This window comes from Amia ocellicauda, chromosome 16 (assembly GCF_036373705.1).
Source record: "Amia ocellicauda isolate fAmiCal2 chromosome 16, fAmiCal2.hap1, whole genome shotgun sequence".
NCBI lineage: Eukaryota > Metazoa > Chordata > Actinopteri > Amiiformes > Amiidae > Amia > Amia ocellicauda.
The window spans coordinates 14,823,041-14,848,309 of NC_089865.1; the positions used below are offsets into that span (position 1 = coordinate 14,823,041).

Sequence of the window (25,269 nt, forward strand, 5' to 3'; positions counted from 1 at the left end):
ACTCATTATAATCAGCTTCTTGAGGCCTTGCTGATTTTAAGTGGTTCCAATCAGCTTGAAAAAAGAAGAAGAAAAACTCTGTAATCTCTGTAATCTCTGTGAAATGCATTAATGAAATTACTATAATAAGATCTGGAGATATGACCTTGCAAACAGCTCCTTAATTTGCCCCTTCTGAAAAACAGGCTATGAATATATACTCCTTAAAGAACAAGCAGCTGGGTTCAGACCCCACTCCTTCCCAGGTGACTACAGTTTTTTTTAAGTGATATCCCTCTTTTACTTTCCATAGAGAGAACCCTGGGAGCTTTCAAAGTTGGTCTCATTGCATTTTAAAGGTCATTTTCTGATGAAGGTTTTCTTTTTCTTCTTGTTTAAAGCACACTTTGACACAGTAGAACCAGTTGTTCATGAGACAAGTTTAAAATGGAGTAGGAGAAGCTGGATCGACTGTAAAAGCATGTTTTTTATGGATGAAAATAAATACAAGAATGTGACTTAAAATGATAGGGAGAATAACATTGTTTTGGGGAAATTCAATATTAGGACCTGAAGGTTTGACTCCTAATGACACATTAAGATATCTGAAACTAGCCCTCTGTTTCAATTTCAGTGAGTGCAGTACACAAAGTAGACTGTACAGAAGAAGTCACCGACACAGGACTGCTTTTTGATATAAATTGAATGAGAATCAGCTGGCTGCACATGCCTTTTGAATTTGGCAATGAAAACCCCTCACGCAATCTTATTAGCAGAACATTTATAATCTGATGGAGATACAACACTGTCATGAGCAAGTAAGAACTCATTAGACAGGTATGAAAAATGCAGTGTCGAGATTGGTTACATATTTTGGTCAACCTCAATTTTTTTAAATACATCTCATTTAGGAAGCTTTAACATTTAACCTTTAGTTATATTTCTTCTATTTCTCATGTATTGCATTAAATCATTCATTCCAAGATAAACCCCTTTTACTTGTTGGTTAAAAAGCAATTTATTTATATTTAGTTATTTCTGTTTCTCAATCAGTCACAGTTAGAGCACATTTTAGACACGTCAATATTGAAATTCTTGTTAGGCTGCTCTACTAACTTGCAGTACCAAAAATTAATGATGATTTTGGACAAGACAAGCTGAAAATTGAAGACATACTCTAGTGGGTTCCTTAGCCTGCTATGTTTTTTTTCCTGTAATGTCTTTGCAAAACATTTTTTTTTTTTTTTTTTTAATTTGCTGTTTCACTGACTAAGAAAACTGTGCTCAGCCTGAATCCCTCAGGCCAAGTCACCATCTTAAATATTGGGTCTTTTCTGGCTGGTGGAAGCCATCTCTTCCATACAGTTTGTAATTTTATGACTGGTTTCTCAATCATTAGTTTCTGTTTACCGTGACTTCCCACTGAACTGTTGCAGCTGCTTTCCAATCACACAGATTTACATTACAACATTACATCAACCACCCTTTGGAAATACAGGGATAGTTTCCATAAATATTTACAACAATCTAACCCCTGGTTGAAAATGCACATGGCTTTTATTTCACTGTATTTTTTTGTTTCCTTCTTTCTTTTTCTTTTTATGTATGCCCAAGAACCCTTTAGTTTCCTTTCATCTCCACAAAGTATTATCACATTTTTGATGATACTTTATAAAAAAAAATATTATCATAGTTCATCTTTGATTTGATATACTGTGTTTATGTCAAAAAATAGACAAGAAGGGATATCCATAAGCATGCTATTTGATAAGCATTCTTCATCCTTGTGTGTGTGGCTTGCGTTAACATAGCATTTCTCCCACAATGCCCCCTTACATTTTGACAGTGGTCACCAACCACTTTCCTGTCTGTTTCGGAGGGTGAATTTTCATTATCAATTTATACAAACTACTCATCCCCTAATTTGTTTGTATGACAGGGTGTATACAGTATATGTATACTCTATTTAATGAGTTTATGATTGTAAGTTTTGGGGGGTTTATTATCACAGAGGAGTTGAGGAAGTAGCCGTACTGGTAAAAGTGAAAATAACTTATCATATCTGGTGCTTTGACATTCGTTTTGGGTATTCCCTTGTAAGGAATGTACATGTTGTGTGCACTTTATGTCAAATGTTTTTCATGTGAATTTTAAGTCTGTTTTTAAACTGTTCTTTAATGTTAAGGTCATTGCTTTTTATAGATTTAATTATGAAGAAAGAGTAATCTGTTAATCATTGTAATTGTTAATGACATGTCAATATATGAAACTGCAGGGATAACTGAAATCATTTGTGTCCAGACCACCATTTTCTGATCCACCAATATTAAGAATACACTCAATTGACTACTAATATTCCAAGCAATCATTTCCGTAGCTTTGTACAGTAAAGATTCAACAAAATTGACCAACCAAACTCCTGGAACATTGTTCATTTTTGAAGACCTCTACCATCAGAATGCTTTACACGTGAATCTGATTTTTCAGTGATTTGGAAATAATAATCTCTGAAAACAAGAATTTAGGCCTTTCAAAATGTCAGCAGTATCTCCAGTAGGTATATTGCAAAAAGATGGTTAATTATGAAAATGTGGCCTTTAAAAAACAAGTAGAAATGTTTGTAAATGTTTAAATTGTAGGAAATTGCTAAAAACATGGAATAAGTACATTTCTGTTTCAGTGTGCCACGTGGAGCTGAAAACAAACAAAAAATAATACAAATGTGCAACTTTCACATATAAGCAGCAAAAAAAATTTTTGAATGAAAATTATTTTAACTGGGAGCAGTCTCTCAGATATTTCTCAGACACAAAATAGACTGCAGTAAGACATTTTTTGGCATTGTAACATTTCAAAAGGTAGTTGAAAACAGCTGCCATATGTCATATGTACCATTACTCTAAAGTTCCTTTAAACTTGTTATATATCTGTCTGTTTTAATTTTTCTTGTTAACAAATCCCATCTGTGATTAGTCAGCCTTAATGTTTGAAGGGAATTATTGTTAGTTTGTAAAGCCAGATTTACATAATGCTGGTACTTTTTGAGGGAAAACAACTTTGTCATTCTAGTGAAAATCAAAATTAAAATGGATTTTAATTCATACATACTTTTATAAGTAGTACAGAATCAATAACATCTTGTTAACATGTGACAGTCATTTGTCTACATCTCTTGTGCTTTAGTTTGGGAAACATAGCTGAGTTTTTACAATTAGTGTGTCCTAGTTGAGAGGGTATAGATTATTTAGTCATTACAAACATTTAAATTTGGAATGTATGCCTGTGTTTAAAATCATATTACATCTCTCTCATTTTGAAGCTCGTCATCTTCTTTGAATATCTATATAGCATTAGCATGACAGGGGTCATTCCAGACAAGTAGGTTGACACAAAAGGTCCCCTGTGATCAATTCTCTCAGCATATGAAACAAAACACAAGATTTAATATAACCTTGCAAGAAAAAACATCTTATTATAGCCCCTTTTAAAATCATGCTGTTCCCCTTTTGATGTTTTAACCATTCTTTTATATACATTTGAAGGTGAAGCAAAGTCGATTTTTTTTTCTGCCACAGAGAGTAAAAATGTTTTGTATAAACTAAGGTCTTTTCAGATGATAAATTACAGACAATTCTTCAAATGTTTGCAAATCATTAGCTCACACTCCACTTGTGGAAACCCTGTCTTGAAAGAAGGAATAGTCTGCTGGTTTCCTTTTTCGGCGTACAGAAGACGATGGATAGGCAATGATATCTTGACATCTGAAATGTTCCACTTGGATACAACATGTTTTTAATTATCTTTGCATGGTCTGCCTACTTTCAGATTGGTGTGTGTACTTAATTGAATTGCCAATTATTTAGGAGTTAAATTTGTATTTCATAAAAAGAGGGGGGGGGGGATGGTGACAAAGTACAGCATATTGATCTGTGAAAGAGAGATAAGTACATCTCCCTGTTATGAACAATAAAAAGTACAGATAGGATTAATAGAAATGTTTGATATTTCCATACTGTGTACTGGTAATCTGTTTTATTGATGGTTTTACAAAAGATTCTGATTCAGTAATTCAAGTGAATTTCATTTATTTATTGGCTTCCCCTTTGAGATGCTTTACCACATATGTTTTCTAAACTTTTTTTTGTGAACAATACAAGCAGTATATTCCAATTTTATAATAAGTACTGCAGATACACTGCATTTGATGATTACTTCAATCTAATTCAATAACTATTTTGAAACAAAGCCACATAGTAATGTCATAACACAATCGTTATTTTCTGATGATGGAAATAAAATAGTTTCTAGAAATATGTATCAATTTCTCTTGTTAATAAAAAATGAATTATTGCTGAATGCTATGGATCAGATTTTAAATAGGCCTAGGTTTTATAAGAGTAATTAACGTAAAAGACTGTGTATTTCAAACATTTCAAACTTACGTATAAAAATATGGTTTTCCAGAACTGTTGAAAACTGTTACAAAAAGTCAGTAGATACATACAATACATTTCCCATAGATTATCTGAAGATTTTTTACATGCATTTGATTATTTTGCATTACATTGCATGACATATGTTTTGTTCTAGGGAAGATTTCTCTTTCTTTGGTGTGGTGCTATAGCACTACTAGAAATTATCTAAAATCCATTGAGTGTACTGAGATTAGTAGGCCCTTTTTAAAGGTGAGTGAAAGGCAAAAAACAAACAACAACCAAACCAGATGAATTCTGAACCACTTCACACATATATCCCCTGATAATTGTATGTCCCCAGTGATAAATTGTAGTTTAACATGGGCGTGTACCTTATCATTGAATTGTATTCGGTCCATACTAATATTATGAATTTTTATACTGTTTGTATTTATGGTAGTTTCCCCTTATAACGCATGACCAGATATGATTTCTGGAAAGAGCAAACTGTACTTCTAATGACAATACATCTCTGCTTTATCATAAGACACAAGCATTGGGCAATGTATACATTTTGTAAGACTTTTTTCTTTCTTTCTTTCATCTTTAAAACTGGATAAAACCTGGAAGGAAATGTAAACCAAATGTTGGAATTATTTCCAGATTCGTAAAGTATACAATACTAATCCAAGCAATATTTAAGCTATTTCTCTTTCCTCCACTCTCTCCCTCTCTCTCAATACAGATGTAGTTGAAAGTATTCACACCCTTCAGGTGAAATAATGCTATTCAGTAGCTGCAATCAGTAATACATATTGATAATTAAACTATAATAGTTAATCAGTTATGCGTTTATGTTTGCTGGTCACAAATTTAGACGAGAGAAAACCATAAAGATTCCAACTGACAGAAATAAAGCTGGGGTTGTATAAAGTATTTTTTGAGGAGCAGTGTGGGGTGTAATTTTTTGGATGATGAAATCTTATGATGCATATGTGAAAGAAATCTCAAAATTATATACATTGTTCTATTCATAGAGGTTTCAATCACAAGAAAACGTAATCTGGGCAATGGCCAATTTGTCCTTGCCAAGGGAAGTATAGCCCTGAGTAATAAAATATACTTGAATAATATCCAAAAACAAGAATAGGAGAATGATGTTAAATATCATACTCACTGCCAGGAAATATATTATATATACACATTGTGGCACAGCGGGGGGGATGTCCACAGTGTTGGGCTCTTTAATAGGTGGGGTCTAGGAAGCAGATGGTTGCCCCCAGTATTGCCCATCATGGCACTACAATATCTATATATAAATGAAGAATTGTAACAGTGTTTTTATCAAATGGATAGTTTTTAGTATTTAAAAAAGGATTCAGTTATTGGTTACCCATGGAAAACACGTAGCTTTGTATTTTTAAATATGAAGATAAACTAATCCACACACATAGTGTAATTTATCTGGGTGTGTGGACGCAGAATTATGGAGCCCAGCCCAGTGCCATGTTGCAATTTTCACTTTTACTGATGTAATATACTGTACGTCTCACCATCCACCTCAGCTGCTCTGTTATGTCATCCTTTACTTAAATATCAACAACCACAAAAAAATACCTCGATAGAATGTGTTATCTGAGTGAGAAAAGGTCACTGTATGCAGCTTTATGTGAGCATTTCAAAGCAAATAATAGAAAGTAACAGCTTTAAAACATAACAGAACTACTCTGGATGATTTGATTAGTTAAAATACAAAAAAATAAATAAGTTTGTATAAATCTCCATGAAGCTATAACTAATAAATAGAAAACAACACATATTTATTAATTTACTAATTATCTTTATTATGTTTTATGTTAGCTTTGGTAGAGTTTATGGGAGTTTCTCAAAAAACAAAAACTGATGCATGCTGAAAGAAAGCGCTGACTATAGAACTTGAAACTGTATTCCTTTTTGGCTGAATGTATGTAAAATAATTCATCAGTATAATCCCTTGGATGCCGTGAAGAATAACTAACTAATTTGTTGTACAGTGTTTGTGGTAATGTATTTTCTGTGATTTCTTTTACTGGCAGTGCAATGAGTATTAAATATATCAATTAAGCAACACTGAGTCTGATTAAAACTAAATGAACAGTTTAGGCACACTTTATTGTCTGTCATTTTTCGTAACTGTACTTATGCTTTTTGACATTTTCTTTTCAAAAACATTAGCAAGGAGATATTAGAGAGTTGGAAAAAGCAGTTTTACCATTTAACAACCTCTTGAGAGAGATCTAAAAGTTTTTTTTTGTTTTTTTTTGTTTTTTTTCTTGGTCAAAAATCAAATATGGAAATCTTTGCATAGCTGCATTTCCACACTGTAACCAAACATTTTTGGTGTCACCCACACATTTGGACACCACGAGTTGCTATGAAATTGAAAATACATCCACAAAACAAACCATATCTACATTTTCAAAACCAATATATGAAACGTCGAAACTCTTTGTACACAGGTATGGTACTGTTTTAGTTTAAGTTAAATGTTAGATTGTTAGATAGTCTTTATGTTTATATCAATGCATTTCTCCACTTTCTAAAAATCAGATGTTGCTTTTTATTTGTGGAGCATAGTGTTAAAGCAGCCATGTGTCTAATTGCATTCCACTGTGAAACGCTTTCAAGAAATGGGGGGATGAAATTACACACTTGCTACCTACCATATAGTCAAAGAATGGGCTGACAGGACTATAAAAAGCAAAAACAATTTAAGAAACAACTTTAGCTTTGTACTGTATAAGCAATTGTTGAGAATTTACCCAGACTATACACATTAACCACACCTGGTGAAAAACATTTGCTGAGGGTGACATTAATTTGATCTGTGTAGTTCGGATGCTCAAAGTTGTGTTTGAGACAGTTATTGTATTCCAGAGTCTGACTGCAAATTGCAAGCTTATTAAGAACAGATGTTTAAAATATCCTAATATTAACAGTTGAAAACATCTCACGTGTGTTAATACTGAAAGGTAGAGCTTGACAGTCTCATAAACAAAAACAATAAAAAAACATAAAAAGATATATAGGAAGTTTATATGCAGCCTGCTTTAACGATGCCTTAAATGATATGTTCTGTACGCCTCAGAATTTGTGGTAAAAGGCCAATAATCTACGTCTGGAGGTGGAAAATAAAAGAACTGGGATAATTAAGGAAAGTTATCACAAACCACATAAAACACCATATGTTTGAAAATGCATTGAAAAATGCCAAGTTAAAATAGAATTAAAGTGAAAGATTTAAAGGTCAGATACTTCACAAATACTGAGTATGATGATCGAAGGAATATGTTTGCCCAAGATATTGTGAAATGTATTGTAATGTGCCAGAGTGTTGTTCTGTGAGGGAATCTGCTTATTAATCCATATGTACGGTAATTGTGTTTGTTCAAGAATGGTCCGGGGTTCATACACTTTGTGGGCTCCAAAGATGTGTATGTGAATATAACTGAGGTTGCTCTATCAGACGCATGCATGCAATGCTACCTGACTGTGCATAGTTGGTTGTTTGCTCATGGTTGGTTGTTGAGAGATCAGTGGCGGGATAGCCTAGCTAAGGGCTTAAATACAGGATGGCCAGCCAGCAAATGGGTTGGTGTTGTCGGGGGCATTTTACTTGGGCCGCTGTCCACTGTTAAGATGGCTACTTCACATAATTACCATAAGAATCCTTTATAAGTTTCCTTTATAATATCACACAACTTGAATGCTATTGAAAATGTAAAAGCCATCTCTGGTACAAGTGTGAACTTTTGAAGACACAACCTACAATTTTGTGTTGATTTATGATTTCAACAGCAAATGAACTGGAGCAATAGCATAACTCTTAATTATTATGACATTCTTTGGTAATGAAAAAATGTACTTAAATTGTCTCCAACTTTTGTTAGCCTAACAGGCAGCTACACTCTGGGTGACCTGGGTCTTAATAAATGTCTTAAATTAAGTAAATTGAACCCTCACATTTTAATTTGTTTAAACTACATAATAAAAAATAAAAATAAACTAATCTTGGATTTTTTCGATTATAGTGCACTTTTTATAATCTTTTTTAAAATCCATCCAATCAAAATAAGCTACCAAAAGCCCATTACATTGATTATTTGAATATGAACAAATGTTAATGCCTGGTATGAATCAAAGAAGGTTTTGCAGAAACATTAATGATGTGGTGAATTCATCTTTTTGGTCTTCCCTGTTGACGCACTGAGGTTTCTCTTTCTGTATGTGACTAAGGAGGTTTTTTTGGAGCCCACCTTCCTAGAGGTGTGACTAGTACATTTGTGGTTTCCTTACATTCAAGTTTAAGTGCTTAAAATCACACATATGTCTTTAATATTTTTTTTTTGCTTGATTGTAGATCTAATTCATTCAGAGGCTTAAATAATGGTAGATAAGACTCCAAGAACAATTCAATAAGAAAAATAAGTCAATATATTTGTGTCATGAAATAACCTACCTTAAGATTGGAAGAAGTACTTCTGTTCGCAAATTATCAAAGTTCACAGATGTAATTTTATTGAATGCATTTCAATGATGAAAAAAAAGTTTCTTTAGTAAAAACCTTTTCTTTTTTCCCAGTAAAAAAGTTCTTTCATTCACATAATCCTCACAGGAGACAGAAACAGAAAAAATAGCTCAGACATGTAATTCAGCTAGTTATTAATTTAACTTTCCAGGCTATGCTTCCTTCTCCACCCAAAAGCACAAAAGAGATTGCTCATGGGACTGAGAATTCAGCATGTTGAAACCAGACGTTTTTTCAATTGTAAAGAATCAAGAAACCCGGACAAGAACACCTTTTCTCTTCTTTCCTCTTTTGGTTGATATGAACTAATAAAGAATATGAGAGCCTGTTGAGCTGAATAGGAAGCAGACCTCCACCTATAGTACACTTCTACACCTTAAAGAGGACAGGGGTAATCATAGGCTTCTCCTCAGCTTTGAAGTGCAGAATGGGGATAGTTAGTAGTTAATAGCAAATGTGAAAATTCAAGACCTCTTACATCCCATTTTACTTCTGAGGTCATAGAAACTGCAATTACTGTAGTTTATATGGAGCGGTTTTTGCAATGTATAGCAGTTCATGGCCGACAAATTACTGACAAGGTCAAAGTCAGACAGATCTTGAAATGTATTTTCGTATTTTACTTTAAAAAAAAAAAGGGCTGTAAATTGCCTTAGTAAATGCTGTCAATTTAAATATAGTATTCAATGAAAGGAAAAGTTTTGTTGATTTCTATCAAGTGTAACAGGAGCAATTTCAGTTGAGAAACAACTTATTTTCCATTACTCTTGCAATTGCGACTTTACTTCTTTGACACCGCAATAAATCTGTGCGTACATGCCGAGGCATTGTATTTCTTGAGAATTTCCTTCCCAATTTTCAACTGATTGTGTAGATGAACAAAGCTGTACTAGACATTTTTTATGTATAGTAATTCAGAACATATGCATGGTCTCCTAACCAGAGAGGAAGCTGAATTCTCTGAGGGATGAGATTAGTGGAAAATCTGCATCAGAATGGCAGAAAAGTGAGGGAGTCCTCAATTATATAGTCTAAACCACAACCCTGAAAGAAAATGATGTATCACCCAGACCTTAAACCTTTTAAAGAGGGGGAAAAAAGACATTGTTGCATTCTTTTTAGAAGGGTCATCGTTATTTGGGTTTTACCATGTCTGAACTGAATAAAAAGTCTGTTATCAATTAATGAAGAGAAGGAAAAAGTCAGTCATGCTTTTAATTTGTATTAATATTTTCAGATACCGGTATATTGAAGTCTATATTAAAAAAAAAACCTGCAACTGCAAATATTCTCCCCAGGCATACAAATAACTAAATGTTCAGGGTCATATCATAGGTTAAAATAAATGTATCCTACAGTTCAGTCTATCTCTGTAAGAAATCACTGTCATTTGGAAAATTAAAAAGGAAAAACATAAAAAACTGGAGCATGCTGATCTGTTTAGCTGGAGAAATGTAACAATAAAGTTTAATAAAGTACAATAAAGACAATAAAATAGCTCTTTATTCTTTTGACTGGTTGAAGCTGTTTTTCACAGGTGCTTTTTGGTTTTGTTGTTCCTAGTATCAAGACATTAGATGTTATGAAAATGTATAAATTATGTTTTTACATGGGTGTGTCTAAGACAGGACCCACATGTATCAATCATATATATTTATTTTAATATTTAGAGATACAGCCACAAAATATAGATTCAAACTAAGTTAAACCAAAGGTATTCTTTAGGCAGTTTATATTTATAGAGTAAGTAAGTTGACCTACTTAAGTACTGAATACAAACTGAATAATTTTGTGTTTATGTATAAAAGAAAGTTCTGTTGAACACACCTCAAACTACAACATGAGCTCATCAGTCGAACATGCAATGTCGTTTTTTAGGCTCATGTCTGCCACCTGGTGTTCAGAACTTGTGTCTAGCCTATATCAATTACTCTACCCACTTTTATTTGTATTTTAATTTAAAACACATTTTAAAAAGTGAGATTCAAATAAATGTATATAAATGTATAGTATAGAAAAAAAATCTAAATGATAAACACAAGTTTCAACAAGTCCTGACAAAAACAAGTTGAACTACATCAAGTATTGTAGCAGGGCGGGGCTTTATTGGTTTTGCTATTCTGTTAATAAAAAATACTCTATGCTTCATTCTGCAGAAACAATAACTTAGTGTTTAATCGTCTTGATACTCTGGCTGAAACATATAATGACATTTTCTTCACAAACAGATTTTTTTTTTTTAGATGTAATCAGTTATCCCCATTCCCACCCCCACCCCCACTCCCACCCCCAATGTTTGCTAGCTTACAACCTTTTATAGTCAACTGTCTTTATAATCAATGGCTAAAAATATTCTCCAAGTAACCATATTGGTTTATATAAGGACTACACACCCTTCTGGCAGGGCAATATATTTTATGCTAAAAGACTAAACACACAGGTTATGTTACCTCTTTTCAGCACATTCTTTCTGGTACATTTGTAATGTGTTGCAGAAAAGAAGAAGCCACAAAAACTAAAACATTGATTTCAGTGACTACCTTTGCCTTAGAAATGCACTCCTATGGTACCGTCTCACAGTGCAGGAAGTTACAGGAGTGCTTTCACACATGCATTTGCAAGTGCATGGTTTACTTGTAATCATGAATTCAATGTTAGATTTACAAACGTGTCAAGAATCAAGAATGTAGGGTATCTGTACTTTTCTCAAACACTGATGACACTTATTATGAGTAGTATCATTGCACAATTCTTATAAATAGGCACAACAAACATAAGAAAACATGTTGGGATTTTTCGGGTGATTTATGTAAATTATTCCAAATATACTACACTGAGGAGTAGTTCACATTTTCACAACCGTGGAATTGCTATTTATGGCCACATGGTGGCAGCTCTACTTTTGAATTGCTTTTACTATATAGAAGAGCACTGATGCAGTGGGGGGTTCTTCTCTTTTTCTCTTTCTATCACACCTGAAGACAAAGTTAACCTTCTTTGAAACCTATACTCAAAAAGCATGTGAGAAATATTTACATAAATTAAAATAAATCACAAGATATGATATTATAGTTGACCTAAGTATAAAAGACATTAAACATATCCAGACCCACCCTAATCACAATTTACAAACACATAGCATCTATTATTGATTGGTATTTCTGCAAGTGTTTTTTTTTTTTTTTTTTTACTACACCAGTCTACACTAAGTCATAGCCTTCTTACTAGGTTTACAAATCCATAGTCTCTCTGAGTTTCAAAAAACTGAATAACGTGTTCTCCAGAGAAATGTAAAACATAATTGAGAAGTGCATATGGTCTGTATCTTAATCACACATTTTAGAAGATTCAACTGACAAGGTGCACTAATTGGCAGTATACATTAAAATGCATCTAGATTTACTGGCAATCTGATTTTAAATAATTTAGCTTGAAGTGTATTTATATGCAATAATGTTGCTACTATAAATAATAATGTTTCATCTGGCATTTAGTATTGTGAGTGCAAGAACACAATACATTTGTGGTATGATGTATGATATATTCAGGGGTGCAAAGCACAATAACAATGTATCTTGAAATATATGTAAAATACATTGAATTATCTTAAACAATGTACTGTACAGACATCAAAGTCTTTGTGTACAATCCAAAGCATTCACAGAAATGTCTTAAAAATTATTCATTTGGAATATGTATGCCAAACTCAGCCCATGTTATTCTAAGCATCCTTCTTAATTTGTTTTTCAGGAGATGATTCAAGTTGTACAGAGAATGATCAGGTTTACACAAACAGAGATATCTGGAAACCGGAGCCCTGTCGGATTTGTGTGTGTGACAGCGGAACGATTCTCTGTGATGAGATTAATTGCGAGGAGATTTTAAACTGTGAAAAACCCTACATTCCTGAAGGAGAATGCTGTCCAGTCTGTCAAAGTGGTGGTGGTGAGGATACCAGTGGAAATGATGGAAATTGTAAGTCACTATAACTCCCCAAACAATAGATATAATCTGAGATCAATGTATTTGTTTAGATTTCCTCTAGTGCCAATCATGCATCACATATTATATCTCACAGCTCTAAATCTCTCTTACTATCTCTCTGACTTTCTAAATTATTCTTGTCAGTTTAAAGAAGCAGGATTTTTCTCTCTCGGATGAGTACATTCCATTAAGATCTGCAAAACATATATTTACAGTACAAAGTAATAATATAAAATGTTCTTTCTTTTACAGATGGGAGGAGTTACAAGGTAAGCAAAAATAACATTACATTTTGTCACTTTTTGGAGTGTGGTGGTGATGTGGCTGTAAAAGACTAAAATGGTTATGTGCAGATCCCCCACAAAAATGTAATTACAGCACCTATATGTTGTTTAAAGAAGAGACAATTACAGTAGAAATTACAATCTCTGGAGTTGTGTTTTTATTCAATTAGATGATAAGGTGACATTTTGAATAATTAGCACAGTTACATTTATTTTTGTATATAGAGTCCATTGATAGAGCTAATATGTCACAATCTCTTGGTTGCTGGGTGTGATGAGGTGCAAATGTTTGAAACGACTGCTATGTTTCGATGCATCAGACTGTCACAGAAATACACACACAATCACTGATAACACATTATCTTTCTCTCTACATTTTTAGGGTCAAAAGGGTGAACCTGGAGATGTCCCATATGTAAGTTCGTATATAATTATAATTTCATATTTTGTAACCTCAGTGCATCTGCCATATTGTTTTACTGAAGTAGGAGAATGTTAACTAAACTCAGTGAGTCTTTTATGCAAACTAGCAGCAATCTATTCACACATCTGATCTCTACCTTCATTTATGCATGTATTTTTTCCTTTGCAAACAGGTTACGGGTATAAGAGGTCGCCCAGGACCCATGGTAAGCAATGTTGTGCATACCTTTCTAATTGTGATGAGCATGGTGCCACCTCATGGCCAATTTGTGTAATATGGTTTCTACATATAGCCTAGAATCAATTTACTATCATTTTAAAATCACAATATAAATGTTGTATTTATTTATTAACACTAGATAGCATTGTAAAGAATCATACACAAAAAAATATATCTTACATTTGACACTTAAGCGCAAGAATAGTCTACTTACACTTTTAAATGAAAGCAAGGATATTTTTTTAATTGAGTATAAATGCACAGACATTCATACATATATAACTTCGCATTTTAATTACAGCAAGGCTACTATTGTTTGTGAAGAAATAACATTATTTATTGTAGGGGCCTCCAGGTTCACGAGGGCACAGAGGTGACCGTGGAGCCAAAGGAAGGCTGGTATGTCTTTAAATGCAAAATCACTTACTGCATGAGCGAGTTTGTGCCTTGCTTGCTGTTGTTTTGTGTAAAGGTTCATTGGTCCAAAAGCACACTGCTGCTTCTCTTTTGTAATAGAGTGATAATGGGAAATGGTATTGAAAAGAAGGGACAGGGCCCTGTCCTTCACCGCTGATAATGTGCAGACTATTTGTAAAAGGCAGGTCTTTGGGAATATATAGAAGTGAAATTCACAGTGGAGTTCATGCTTGGGAATGGCTGATCCTACCATACCGTTAATAAAGTTGTCTATACATCCATATTGTGTGTGGGGAGAAAAGCTTGAAGGACATAATGCAGTTACAGTCTTTTTGTTTCTGTGTTATAACTAGCCACAATAAGTCATATAATAATATAAAATAATATCTAGTACAGTTAGTCCAGGGCAAATTCAGCAGGGTGGGGTGAAATTGGGAAGACCAGTCTTATTTGTGTCTAATACAAAGAGCAGCAACAGAAGTTATAACTATGTTTAAAGCATATGTATCTGCTCTGCATCTGGACTGATGTGGGGCTATAGGCTGCAGCTGTGAATTCAGCTGAATATTAACTAGCTCTAACTCAATTACATGATATGAAATGAGACTATTGGAAATTCCATATATTCTAAAATATACATGGGGGGTCTGTTTTTCACTCTAAATTATGTAAATGATCAGTCCCATTATTAATTAATTTGAAACTTTCTTAATGTTCTTCACAGTTATTTCCACAGATATATGAAGATGTATTTTCCCTTGTTAGAGGTTGTCATTCATATGTCTAGCTTCACTGAAAACTCACCTTTGGTAATGTTATACCAACAGAAAATCACGCAAGTACCAACAGACTTTGTAATGACATGTATAATAATATATAAATCAGGAGTTAATTCAGAGGCTTGCACAGACTAGTAGCAGCTATCATAGTGCAAGACAAAAGACCCAGGTGAAATTAGGTGGGAGGTTCTCTTCTTTTTGACTTTTTTGTGTGTGTTGTCAAACAGGTGTGAAAGTAAAGGGTATGAAGAGTTTAAACAGATGTACCACACTCATCACTTTAAACATTTTTAAATATGCATTTCCAAGGTATATTACTAGTACAATCAATCAAAAGAGCATTCATAAATTGCAAATATATATTTTAATCTATTTCAAGTCAATTTTAAAATGCAGAGTCTTCAAAGAAAATGTAACTTCCCCCAAAAAATGATCAAGCTGAATTTATATATATTTTTAAATTCTTTATGGATAATGGATAGTCAGTGCAACTGCAGCATCAACTTGATAATCTAAAGAGGGATAGTTTGAAAGATGAGGACAAAAAAACAAGGTAGCAAAAGTGAGAGCACAGAGTGAGGAGCCGTTATCTTCGGTCTGAGCAGATGAAGCCCCGGGGACGACATAGCATGCTGTCCTTGCAGAAGCAATCTTGTTTTAATGTTGTTGTTTTGTTTCTTAGAAGCAGGAGAATCATTCTGCAGAGCATAACAGAGAATTCCTAACACACAACTGGTTATCAGAACCAGGGCCTGAGTTCATTTTTAGAGCATCAATTTTCTAATTGGCAAAGAGAAGAGGTAGGCCTATACAGTGCCTCCTCACAATTTGCAGGATTATTAAGGTACATCGTTCAATATCAGACATTGAATTTGAAACCGTGCTCAGTTTTTCACATCTTCTTTTTTACTTTCTTTAATGCAGAGATAAGGAGATTATATTTTTTCCAACTGTAATGCTTATTCAGTTTTACAGCATGTCGCATACAAATATCAATTATGTCCTAGTCCTACATATTGAATTATGTATTAAAAATCACTTCAGCCACTTGGTGAAATCATTCACTAGGAACAAATGTGGTGATTCGGTTGCATTTTGCCTCTAATTCCCATTACACACACACAAAAACAAACATTTATCCAACAGTGGGTTGTCAGCCAAAGTATCTCAGCAGTTGTTACATTATTATTATTATTATTATTATTATTATTATTATTATTATTATTATTATTAATTATTATTTATTGGCAGATGCCCTTATCCAGGGCGACTTACAAAATATAAGCGCAATACAGAGTTCAAAAATACAGTTCAGTGCAAGTCATAAAACATTACAAATTGAAATTTACATAATACAGTGGCATTCAAAGCATAATACATTTTACATGCACTGCTCTCACCCTCCTACACTTCCCCATGTACCAAAGCAGTGTATGTGCTTTGCATTGAAGATCATCAGGTGTATTCACTTGGTGGAGCTGGGGATACAGTGCGTATATTTTTCCATGATGTCGCAGGATACCATTGCAGGAAGGGAAGGTATCTCTCCCCACGGAACATCACAATATACAGACACACTGGCAAAACACACTGTGCTAGACTTCATGCTGGATAATTGGTCTAGAAATATTCTTTATATCGACCATGGTGTATGTGTCTATGTCTGGGTATTTTGAAACCACAAAAGATGATCCAGCTCAAATTATTAGGAATAATAAATCTTTAGCCCATTAATCACATTCTTATAATCAAGCCTTAGTGATAACATTTAATGGACACAGAACTGTATTGTTATTCAGCAATTTTACATTAAGCTATTTTGTTTGAGGACATGTTGTATTCTTTAATTGTACTGAAATCAAGTTGACACACAAGTAGATTTTATGTAGACTGAACATAAAAGAGCTGTACAGCAGTTTCCTCAGCACCTTTATCACAATCACTTAATTACTAGTCCCACTGCAAGCTACCAAGTAGCAGAGATTAAAAAGTACAACAGCAACTAATTTATTACCTGGGCCATTTGTTACAATTTCGTTTAGTAGCTTGACTTCAGGCATTTTCCAGCAACAATTGCAGCTTTTCCTGGTGAATTTCAATATTATAATTAAAAATGTGTTTACCTATTCCTCAGAAAGTCAACATTACTGTTCATCAGAAGGCAATAGCATTTTTAAAACTTTAGAAAATACTGTGCTACATCAATAAGAATAATCATAAAAATAATAATAATAACAGTAGTATAGATTAAATGATCCCATCAGGTCATGTAGAATGTGATCACTCTTATCAGAATGAGTTAATTCATTTTTTTTTTTTTTAGTATTTATGATAATGTAAAAATGATAATCTCATTCTAACTCTGCAAGGTGTTATTAGCAACATCCCTGTTCTTTGATTTTGAGAAAGTACTGGCAGTATGGCATTGTAAACAATAATACAACATGGTTTGGTCTCAATAGCATCATGGGATTAATTGATCAGAAACAGTAGACTGATGATTTACTGGCATTGTCATTTATAAAATTGTCATTCATATTCGTAAAAAATATATGTAGAAGATTCTAGATAACAGAAATTATTAAATACTTAATGATTCCCCTTTTGTAGGGTGCAAGAGGTCCACCTGGCTTTGATGGTGAGCCGGGAATCCCAGGACAGCCAGGCGAACCCGGCCCCCCTGGTCATCCCACCCACCCTGGAATGGAAGGGGTATGTCCTGCCAGATGCTGAAAGCCTACTGCATGTGATGTATACATATACCCTTATGAAAAAAGACGCATAATAAATTACACTTTAAGAATAAGTAAGTATACAGTAATTACACATTGAGTACATATAAGTACTCAATGTACATATGAACTGTTCTGTACCTGTTTTTCATCAGCTATATCGTGTTTGTTACAGATCAAGAAATTCTTTCAAAACACTTTCTCACTTGCTTTTACCTTGTAAATAGTAATACAATCTATGTCAACCCTTATATAGAAGTATGTTTAAAAACAGTTAACAAAAAATATCTACTTACATGTTCATCCTGTTATCTCTTCTTTCAGGGTAATTTTGCATCTCACATGGCAGGTGGTTTTGATGAGAAATCAGGACTGGCTGGCCAAGTTGGAATGGTTCCTGGCACAAGTGTAAGAATATAATAAGAATACTAAAGTAGGCCACATATATTATTCTTTGAAATGTATATATATATATATATATATATATATATATATATATATATATATATATTTTATCCTTCAATTTTGATGTAAAAGGCAAAGTCCTTGATTTAATGATTTCTGTCACATGCACCCAAAGACAGACACACCCCACTGGCAAAGTGTTTGTTTGCAGATTTGTTGTTGTAGCAGATTTGAAAATCAAGCTGCTGATATGAATCGTATGACTAAAACAGCATCTGGCTATTTAATTGTGTTGAAATTATATAACATTATGGTATGTCTGCAAGTGCATTTCCCAGCAGTTATTTCATTTTGCAAAAGTATAAGTAGTGAAACGCTCCTATAATGATATTTCTGACAATTGACGTTTGTTTCATGAACACTGTTCTAGGGCCAAGCGGGAGCAAGAGGGCCTCCGGGACCACCTGGCCAGCCTGTAAGTGCTGTACATTATATTCAATGAGGTTTAATGATTCTGGTTGAAACAAATGAACAACATTTTGGTTATAGATTCTAAACAACATAATGAAATATTGATGTCTAAATTAAGACAAATGTATATGGTTTCAAATTCTACAAGTGTAGACATTTGATTAATTTGTTTATGATGTTTCTGGGAGTCTATGCATTGGATTTAGATTGATGTTACTTTGTAACAAAGGGCAAAGATCTGCTCTATATTGTTATAAATTCTATGTAGAACAATGCTTTTGTTTAATGTTCAGAAAAGTAGTCACGCTTCTTTATAGATCATTTAAAAAATTAGTAAGGCAAAAAAAAATGGTTTCTGCACTCTGGAGTCCAGTTGTATACTGCATTTAGGAAAATGTAATTGTATCTTGTTAAGGAATACAGCTTGTATGGAGACATGGCCTGATGTTTTCCTTTTCCTCAGGGTCCTGCAGGTCCACAGGGATCTCCTGGAGAAGTAGGAGATCCAGGCTCAATGGTAAGACAGTGTCCTAAAGAAGAATAGGACCCAGTCTGGGTGTCTCCCAATTTTAAAGTTGCAATTAAGGGACATTATGAAAACTCAGAAGCAGTAATCACAATCCTGTTTTGAGACATTTGTCATATAGGATGACAACCCAGTACTCAGTCATAGAAACAAATTAGGATATGGGATGAACAGCATTAATTTATTCAAAATAATAAAAGTAACAAAACACTTTAAAAAAACAATACAACTTAAGGTTAAGCTAATTTTCACATTTTCATTAAGTTTTCTACTTCAAAAAACACAATTAGCTACACTGCCACATTCTCTCTTCAGAACAACTACAAGTCTCCCACACTGCTTTCCCTCTATGAACTAAGGCATTGTCTAGGTTTATATAGCCCAACCCATTGTTCAGTGACTCAATTAAGGGTGTGTCCCATTGTTTGGAAACTGGAATCCATTTTGGCTCCTGGGAAGCCAGTTGGCCAAAATACAGCTTCCCCAGGGTCCTAAACATTCAAGTTCCAATCAGGGTATTACTATACCCTTCTTCACACTAAAATCCAAAGTGCAAGCTTTCAGAACAAATGAGATTCTCAAGGACTTGGGAGTGGAAGCATTCCTTTGCTAAATCATATATTTTACATTTACATTTAGAATTGATCTTTTATGTAAAATATCATGCAATTACCCTTTAAACCTGTCATAGCCAACCTTATTCCAGGTAAGCCACAATGCAGCAGGTTCTGCAAGTCTCTCTAAATCATCAGTTATTGAATACCTTGAACATGTGGTCATTTTGAATAATTGAGACCAATAATTTGATTAATCAAGTAGTTCACAGGCTGGAAAAAATAAGAAGCAAATAACACTTTGACTTTCCAAGATCAGGATTTGCCAGCTCTGCTCTAAATGTGTCAGTATATCCCTTGTTCAAGGGTAAAAAGATAACTTAATGTTGAATGTGTAAGATATTCATAATGTTTATGTATGTCTTCAGGGTCAAGCTGGTGCGCGAGGACCCGAGGGCCCGGCAGGAAAACCTGGTATAGATGTGAGTAAATCTTTTGAGCTCTTGTGTCATGTTGTTTCATTTGTTTCTTAATGATATTTCCATCATGCCAACTAATGTATTATACTTAACTATATATTCCTAAAGAAACACCTGTGATTGATGTTCTGGTGATCACCTCTGTGTACACTACCCGGAATATTTTCTAAAATTCCTAAAAATCTATGTTCTAAGTTCATTCATTCAGCATCCCTGTGAAGAATGGTATATGATTACACAGAATGGAAATGCTAATAACTGTTTAACTAAAATGCTTATTTTCATCTGATGATTTTTTACTTTGTAATTGATCAGGGAGAGCCTGGGAAGGCAGGTCAGGCAGGAGAAGTTGGATTTCCTGGATCTGCGGTCAGTCACCTTCCACTAACTTATCACTCTGCTTAAAATGACAGATTACATATAGAACCTCATATGTAACATTTAATTAAATAATGTTAATTTTATGCTGTATCTGTGATAATAGGTGATTGATTATAATAGAATACAAGCACAGGACTGTAATGTTTGTGTTTGTTTTAGGTTTCGAAATAATAAAATGCTAATTGGAAATATCTATTTTTGGAGCACATATAGAGAAACACTAGTATTAGGATTTATCTTTGACTCTGCACCTTATAAGAAACTTTGGAATACATTCTCTTTATAATTAGGACAACACTTTCAGATGAGCATTTTGAAAGCATGACCTACAGGCCCTGCTCAAGTGATGTTAGATAAATAGTTCAAATTGCAGTTAAAAATTGAAAACCTGTATTTTAGGGTGCAAGAGGTTTTCCTGGGGCTCCTGGTCTCCCAGGAATAAAAGGACACAGGGTAAGTACCAAACATTTAAATCCAGACATTCAATATGGAGACAAAATGAATCAGTGTTGTCCCAAGGTGATTTGTCATCCCGAAGAACATAATCATAACTAAGTAAATGATCAACAATAATGGATTAACAAAACCAAATAATAATACTGGTGTTGTTGTTTAAAATATGTCTAGCATTATAATATTACCATTATCCATCAATATCCATTTTAATTGAATAATTCAATAACTACATTTCATTTACAGGGACACCAAGGTCCAATAGGCCCAAGAGGTGAACATGGTGCAGTTGGAGCAAAGGTATTCTCAGTTCTTCTACTGATTTCACCTTTGTATAAAGTTTAATAATGTCCAATCTCATTGATTCAGACATTTTTTAATGTCCATTTTGCAAGCTACACCAGCAAAGGTTTTTTTGTCTGGTTCAAGCATAAGATATTTTACATATAATACAGAAAGAAGAGAAACTGCAAACTTCCCACAGCTTCTCCATTTAGCTAAATGTGACCATTTTGTATTTGATCCAGCCCTAGATCTCCAGAGTTGAGGAACTGTGTATGTATTCCACCCTGACACACACATCTTTACTGACATATAATAATTGTTAACTTACTTATTGTCTCTTTCAGGGAGAATCTGGCCCTACTGGCCCCATGGGCACACCTGGTCCGCAGGTATGTGGATAATACAATAACAACAATACTTATACAAAAATGGCAGTAATTGACTAGGATATAAATATAAATCATGCTAAAGAAAATGCAGATTTGTATGTATCTGCAGTCCTTGCATACTGTTTGTGTCTTGTTTCATGTTTGTGTATTTTCTTTTGTTAGTATTAGCATTATAATAAGCATTAACATGATTTATGTATTATAGTTAGTAATCACATCCAAGTGAAAGTGTATTGTTACATCATATTATACATAGATTTTCTGTACAAAAGATCTGAGTTAATATTAGGGTTATATAATTGGAATAATAATACATTGGAATTACCACCACCAGTGCATATCATTAAATGTTTTAGTGTTTTTCTAATTAAGATTATTGAATGTTTTCAAGGGCCCAAGAGGAATGCTGGGAGAAAGAGGTCGATCTGGACCAGCTGGGACAACAGTAAGAATAACAATTCACATAAAATAAATACTATGATCAAAAGATATTGCATTTATCTGAATAGGGGAGCTTTGCGAAACACTGATACGTTTAAATAAAAAATAAAAAATTGGGGGTTCTGTTATGAATGACTAAAAATGTTGTAATGTATGGGAACAAAGATCTTATGAAATTGTGTAGCAATAAAGTTCACCAGAAGTTTATAAGATCAGCACAACATATTATACCTTTAAACGTTTAGAACATAACATCACTAATGCACACTAAACACTGCAGACAATAAATATTGGCGGAATCTAATAATTATAAAATACAACATAAAAGATCCATAAGTAAAAACCACAGAAAGCACTTGACTAATATTTATTAACAGAGAGAGGTAAACTAGCATATACATTAGCATGCGACAACAATTAGACATCTCTCTGACACGTTTATGAAGACTTATCAGTGTTTCATGCTACATTATGTATATTCATTTTCTTGAATTAATTACAGTTGATGTAATTTACATAATAAAGCTATTCTGTTTTTATAGGGGATGCGTGGTCCTACTGGCAATGTTGGAAAACCGGGTCCAATGGTAAGAATTCAGATTAACAATTTATTAAATGTTTGAAACTACAATTTAAATGACATAGAGTGTGAAAACTATATATATATATATATATATATATATATATATAATATAAACAAGTATGAATTCAGTTTATCTTCTATTAAATAACATATTTACTAAATGATGGTTATAAACCAGGCTAACAAGCTTCATGTACTTTCAGGGTCCCTTAGGTATAAGTGGTCCCCCAGGCTTCCCAGGAAATCCAGGTACTAAGGTAAGTAAGTCTAGGAGGAGGATATTTTCTAGTTATCGAAAGAAAAAGCATTTTAAAATGTATACTGTTATTCAAACCTTGTACTGCAGATAAGAAGTGTTATTTACTGTCTAATCTTGTATTATCCAATCATTTGGTCTTTGAAGAAATATATAAATTTTACTAATTACATTACTATTATTTAAATTATTGACCTCACCATGGATGATGGCAAGTTATCAATTAGCATACAAAATGTTAATGAGAGATTCTCCTTCTATTGATATTTTAATGAACTTAAAATTGCTTGGGAATGGTCATCTAAAGAACGGTATTTTGCTTTAATCATAAAGATATTTCTTTCTGTCAGTTTGTTAATGGAAAACTAAAGCTAGTGCTTTAGATCTGAAATTCCCTGTAGATTTAATGTGAAATGACAAGACAGGTAAACACCTCAAACAAGACGAAACAAGCAAATGATAAATCTGTGCAAAGGCAAGAAGTTTGTATGTTTACCATTTGAAGGCAGACACTTGATCCTGTACTTTATGTTCTAATATACTAGGGAGAGGCCGGTCCCACAGGTGTTCGAGGCCCGGAGGGACCCCAGGGCCAGAGAGGGGAAACAGGACATCAAGGCAGGGTTGGCGCAACTGGCCTTCAAGTTAGTAACAACTTGTCTGAGTAATTTCAAGATTTATGGATGTCCTTTATATACATTTTCCACTTCATTACAATGTTACTTACCAAAATCCATCACTTTTAGGGTCCTTCTGGGACAGACGGTGGCCCAGGAAGTAAGGGTCCAGCAGTAAGTTAAAAGCTTGTATTATTATTATTATTATTATTATTATTATTATTATTATTATTATTATTATTATTATTTCTCTATATGTTTTTAATAGAAAGATTATTATTAGTAGAATTAGTAGTATTAGTAGTGTTGTCATTTTTATTTTTAATGCTTTGTCAGATGTAGTGTTATATTTCAATTTGATTGAACTAAGTAGTGTAAAACTGTTCAGGGAAGCTTCTAACGTAATGTTTTTAAAAATGTTTCTATAAATAGGGAAATATTGGTCCATCAGGCCCACACGGTCTCCTCGGACCACCAGGACCTCCTGGACCTCAGGGCAGTACTGGACAACCTGGGATCAAAGGACAACTGGTAATGTAATGTTTTTATTATTGCATGTACTGATAGTATTTAGAAATCCATCAACTCTGCTGTATCTGAGGGGAGCAGTAGTACAATATGCATCCATGACTTGAACCTGACAAATGTACAGGTAACATCTTCCACTAACACTATTGCTGACACATTGCAATCATAAGAAACCTTTGAGGAGCCTGATAACATTTGTCAGTACAAGGTCAGATCTGAGCATTGCCTTCCCAGAAATGCTGTACTTTGTAACTCTTCTGAACCACTTTATGTGACTACTGAATTATCATCACTAGTCTTATATAGTTGATCATGGTATCTCTGAGTTGATTTCTCTGTTTGAGTGGACACATGCAATGCAATGTGTCATGATGTTTTCTAGGGGCACGCAATTGATTCTGTGGGTAAATACATCCAATTTGGCTGGTATATTAATATCTTATCTAAGGCTTGGTTTCGCTGCCACATTTATTGAATGCATATTTTAAATGTGTTTCAGGTATTGTGGTGGCACAATCCATGACATCAGAATAGATGGGTTAACCTGATGACCAAAACATTTGATATTTAACACTTATTGCAAACACTGTTATTATAAAGTTGTGAAATCTTTTTTTTTTTATCCCAAATACATAATTCAGATATTTAATCAAATACATAAATTGTGTATATAATTTTATAATTTGTCAAAACTGTCAATACTGTTTTTAGCCTTTAGTGGAGTATTTTAATGTATTGTCTATTTTCAGTCATGTCAACCAAAAGGTACTACTAACTACTAAAAGGTAGAATATAGTAACTATCAGAGGAACAGAAAAATAAATATTTTACATCTGCATAAATGTATTTAAATAAACTAAATAAATATCAATTTCACACTGTTATTGAAGTAACATACTGGCAAGGTGTTCAAATTATATTTAGATATATTTAGGTAGTAGAACGTATGTTTATGTTTTCTTTTCCTTTATTCTAGGGAGATACTGGTGTTCCTGGGTTCAAAGGAGAGGCGGGACCAAAAGGAGAACCTGTAAGTCCACAGAGACCATAACATTTCACCTGTTTACAAATTAATAATTTATCTTTGTGCATTCCATAGGC

At 33.6% G+C, this 25,269-nt stretch overlaps 1 protein-coding gene across 1 annotated transcript in view; it reads left to right on the forward strand.

Moving 5' to 3' along the window:
• Window positions 1–25,269, forward strand: part of LOC136711833 (collagen alpha-2(V) chain) — a 55,249-nt gene that overhangs the window by 11,992 nt on the left and 17,988 nt on the right. The window contains exons 2-22 of the mRNA XM_066688354.1: window positions 12,712–12,936; window positions 13,198–13,214; window positions 13,612–13,644; window positions 13,826–13,858; window positions 14,218–14,271; window positions 17,679–17,780; window positions 18,125–18,208; window positions 18,636–18,680; window positions 19,140–19,193; window positions 20,185–20,238; window positions 20,551–20,604; window positions 21,016–21,069; window positions 21,316–21,369; window positions 21,699–21,743; window positions 22,135–22,188; window positions 22,727–22,771; window positions 22,971–23,024; window positions 23,569–23,667; window positions 23,770–23,814; window positions 24,073–24,171; window positions 25,145–25,198. Coding sequence (XP_066544451.1) covers window positions 12,712–12,936; window positions 13,198–13,214; window positions 13,612–13,644; window positions 13,826–13,858; window positions 14,218–14,271; window positions 17,679–17,780; window positions 18,125–18,208; window positions 18,636–18,680; window positions 19,140–19,193; window positions 20,185–20,238; window positions 20,551–20,604; window positions 21,016–21,069; window positions 21,316–21,369; window positions 21,699–21,743; window positions 22,135–22,188; window positions 22,727–22,771; window positions 22,971–23,024; window positions 23,569–23,667; window positions 23,770–23,814; window positions 24,073–24,171; window positions 25,145–25,198 — 1,358 coding nt within the window. The remainder of the gene's footprint in view (window positions 1–12,711; window positions 12,937–13,197; window positions 13,215–13,611; window positions 13,645–13,825; window positions 13,859–14,217; window positions 14,272–17,678; window positions 17,781–18,124; window positions 18,209–18,635; window positions 18,681–19,139; window positions 19,194–20,184; window positions 20,239–20,550; window positions 20,605–21,015; window positions 21,070–21,315; window positions 21,370–21,698; window positions 21,744–22,134; window positions 22,189–22,726; window positions 22,772–22,970; window positions 23,025–23,568; window positions 23,668–23,769; window positions 23,815–24,072; window positions 24,172–25,144; window positions 25,199–25,269) is intronic.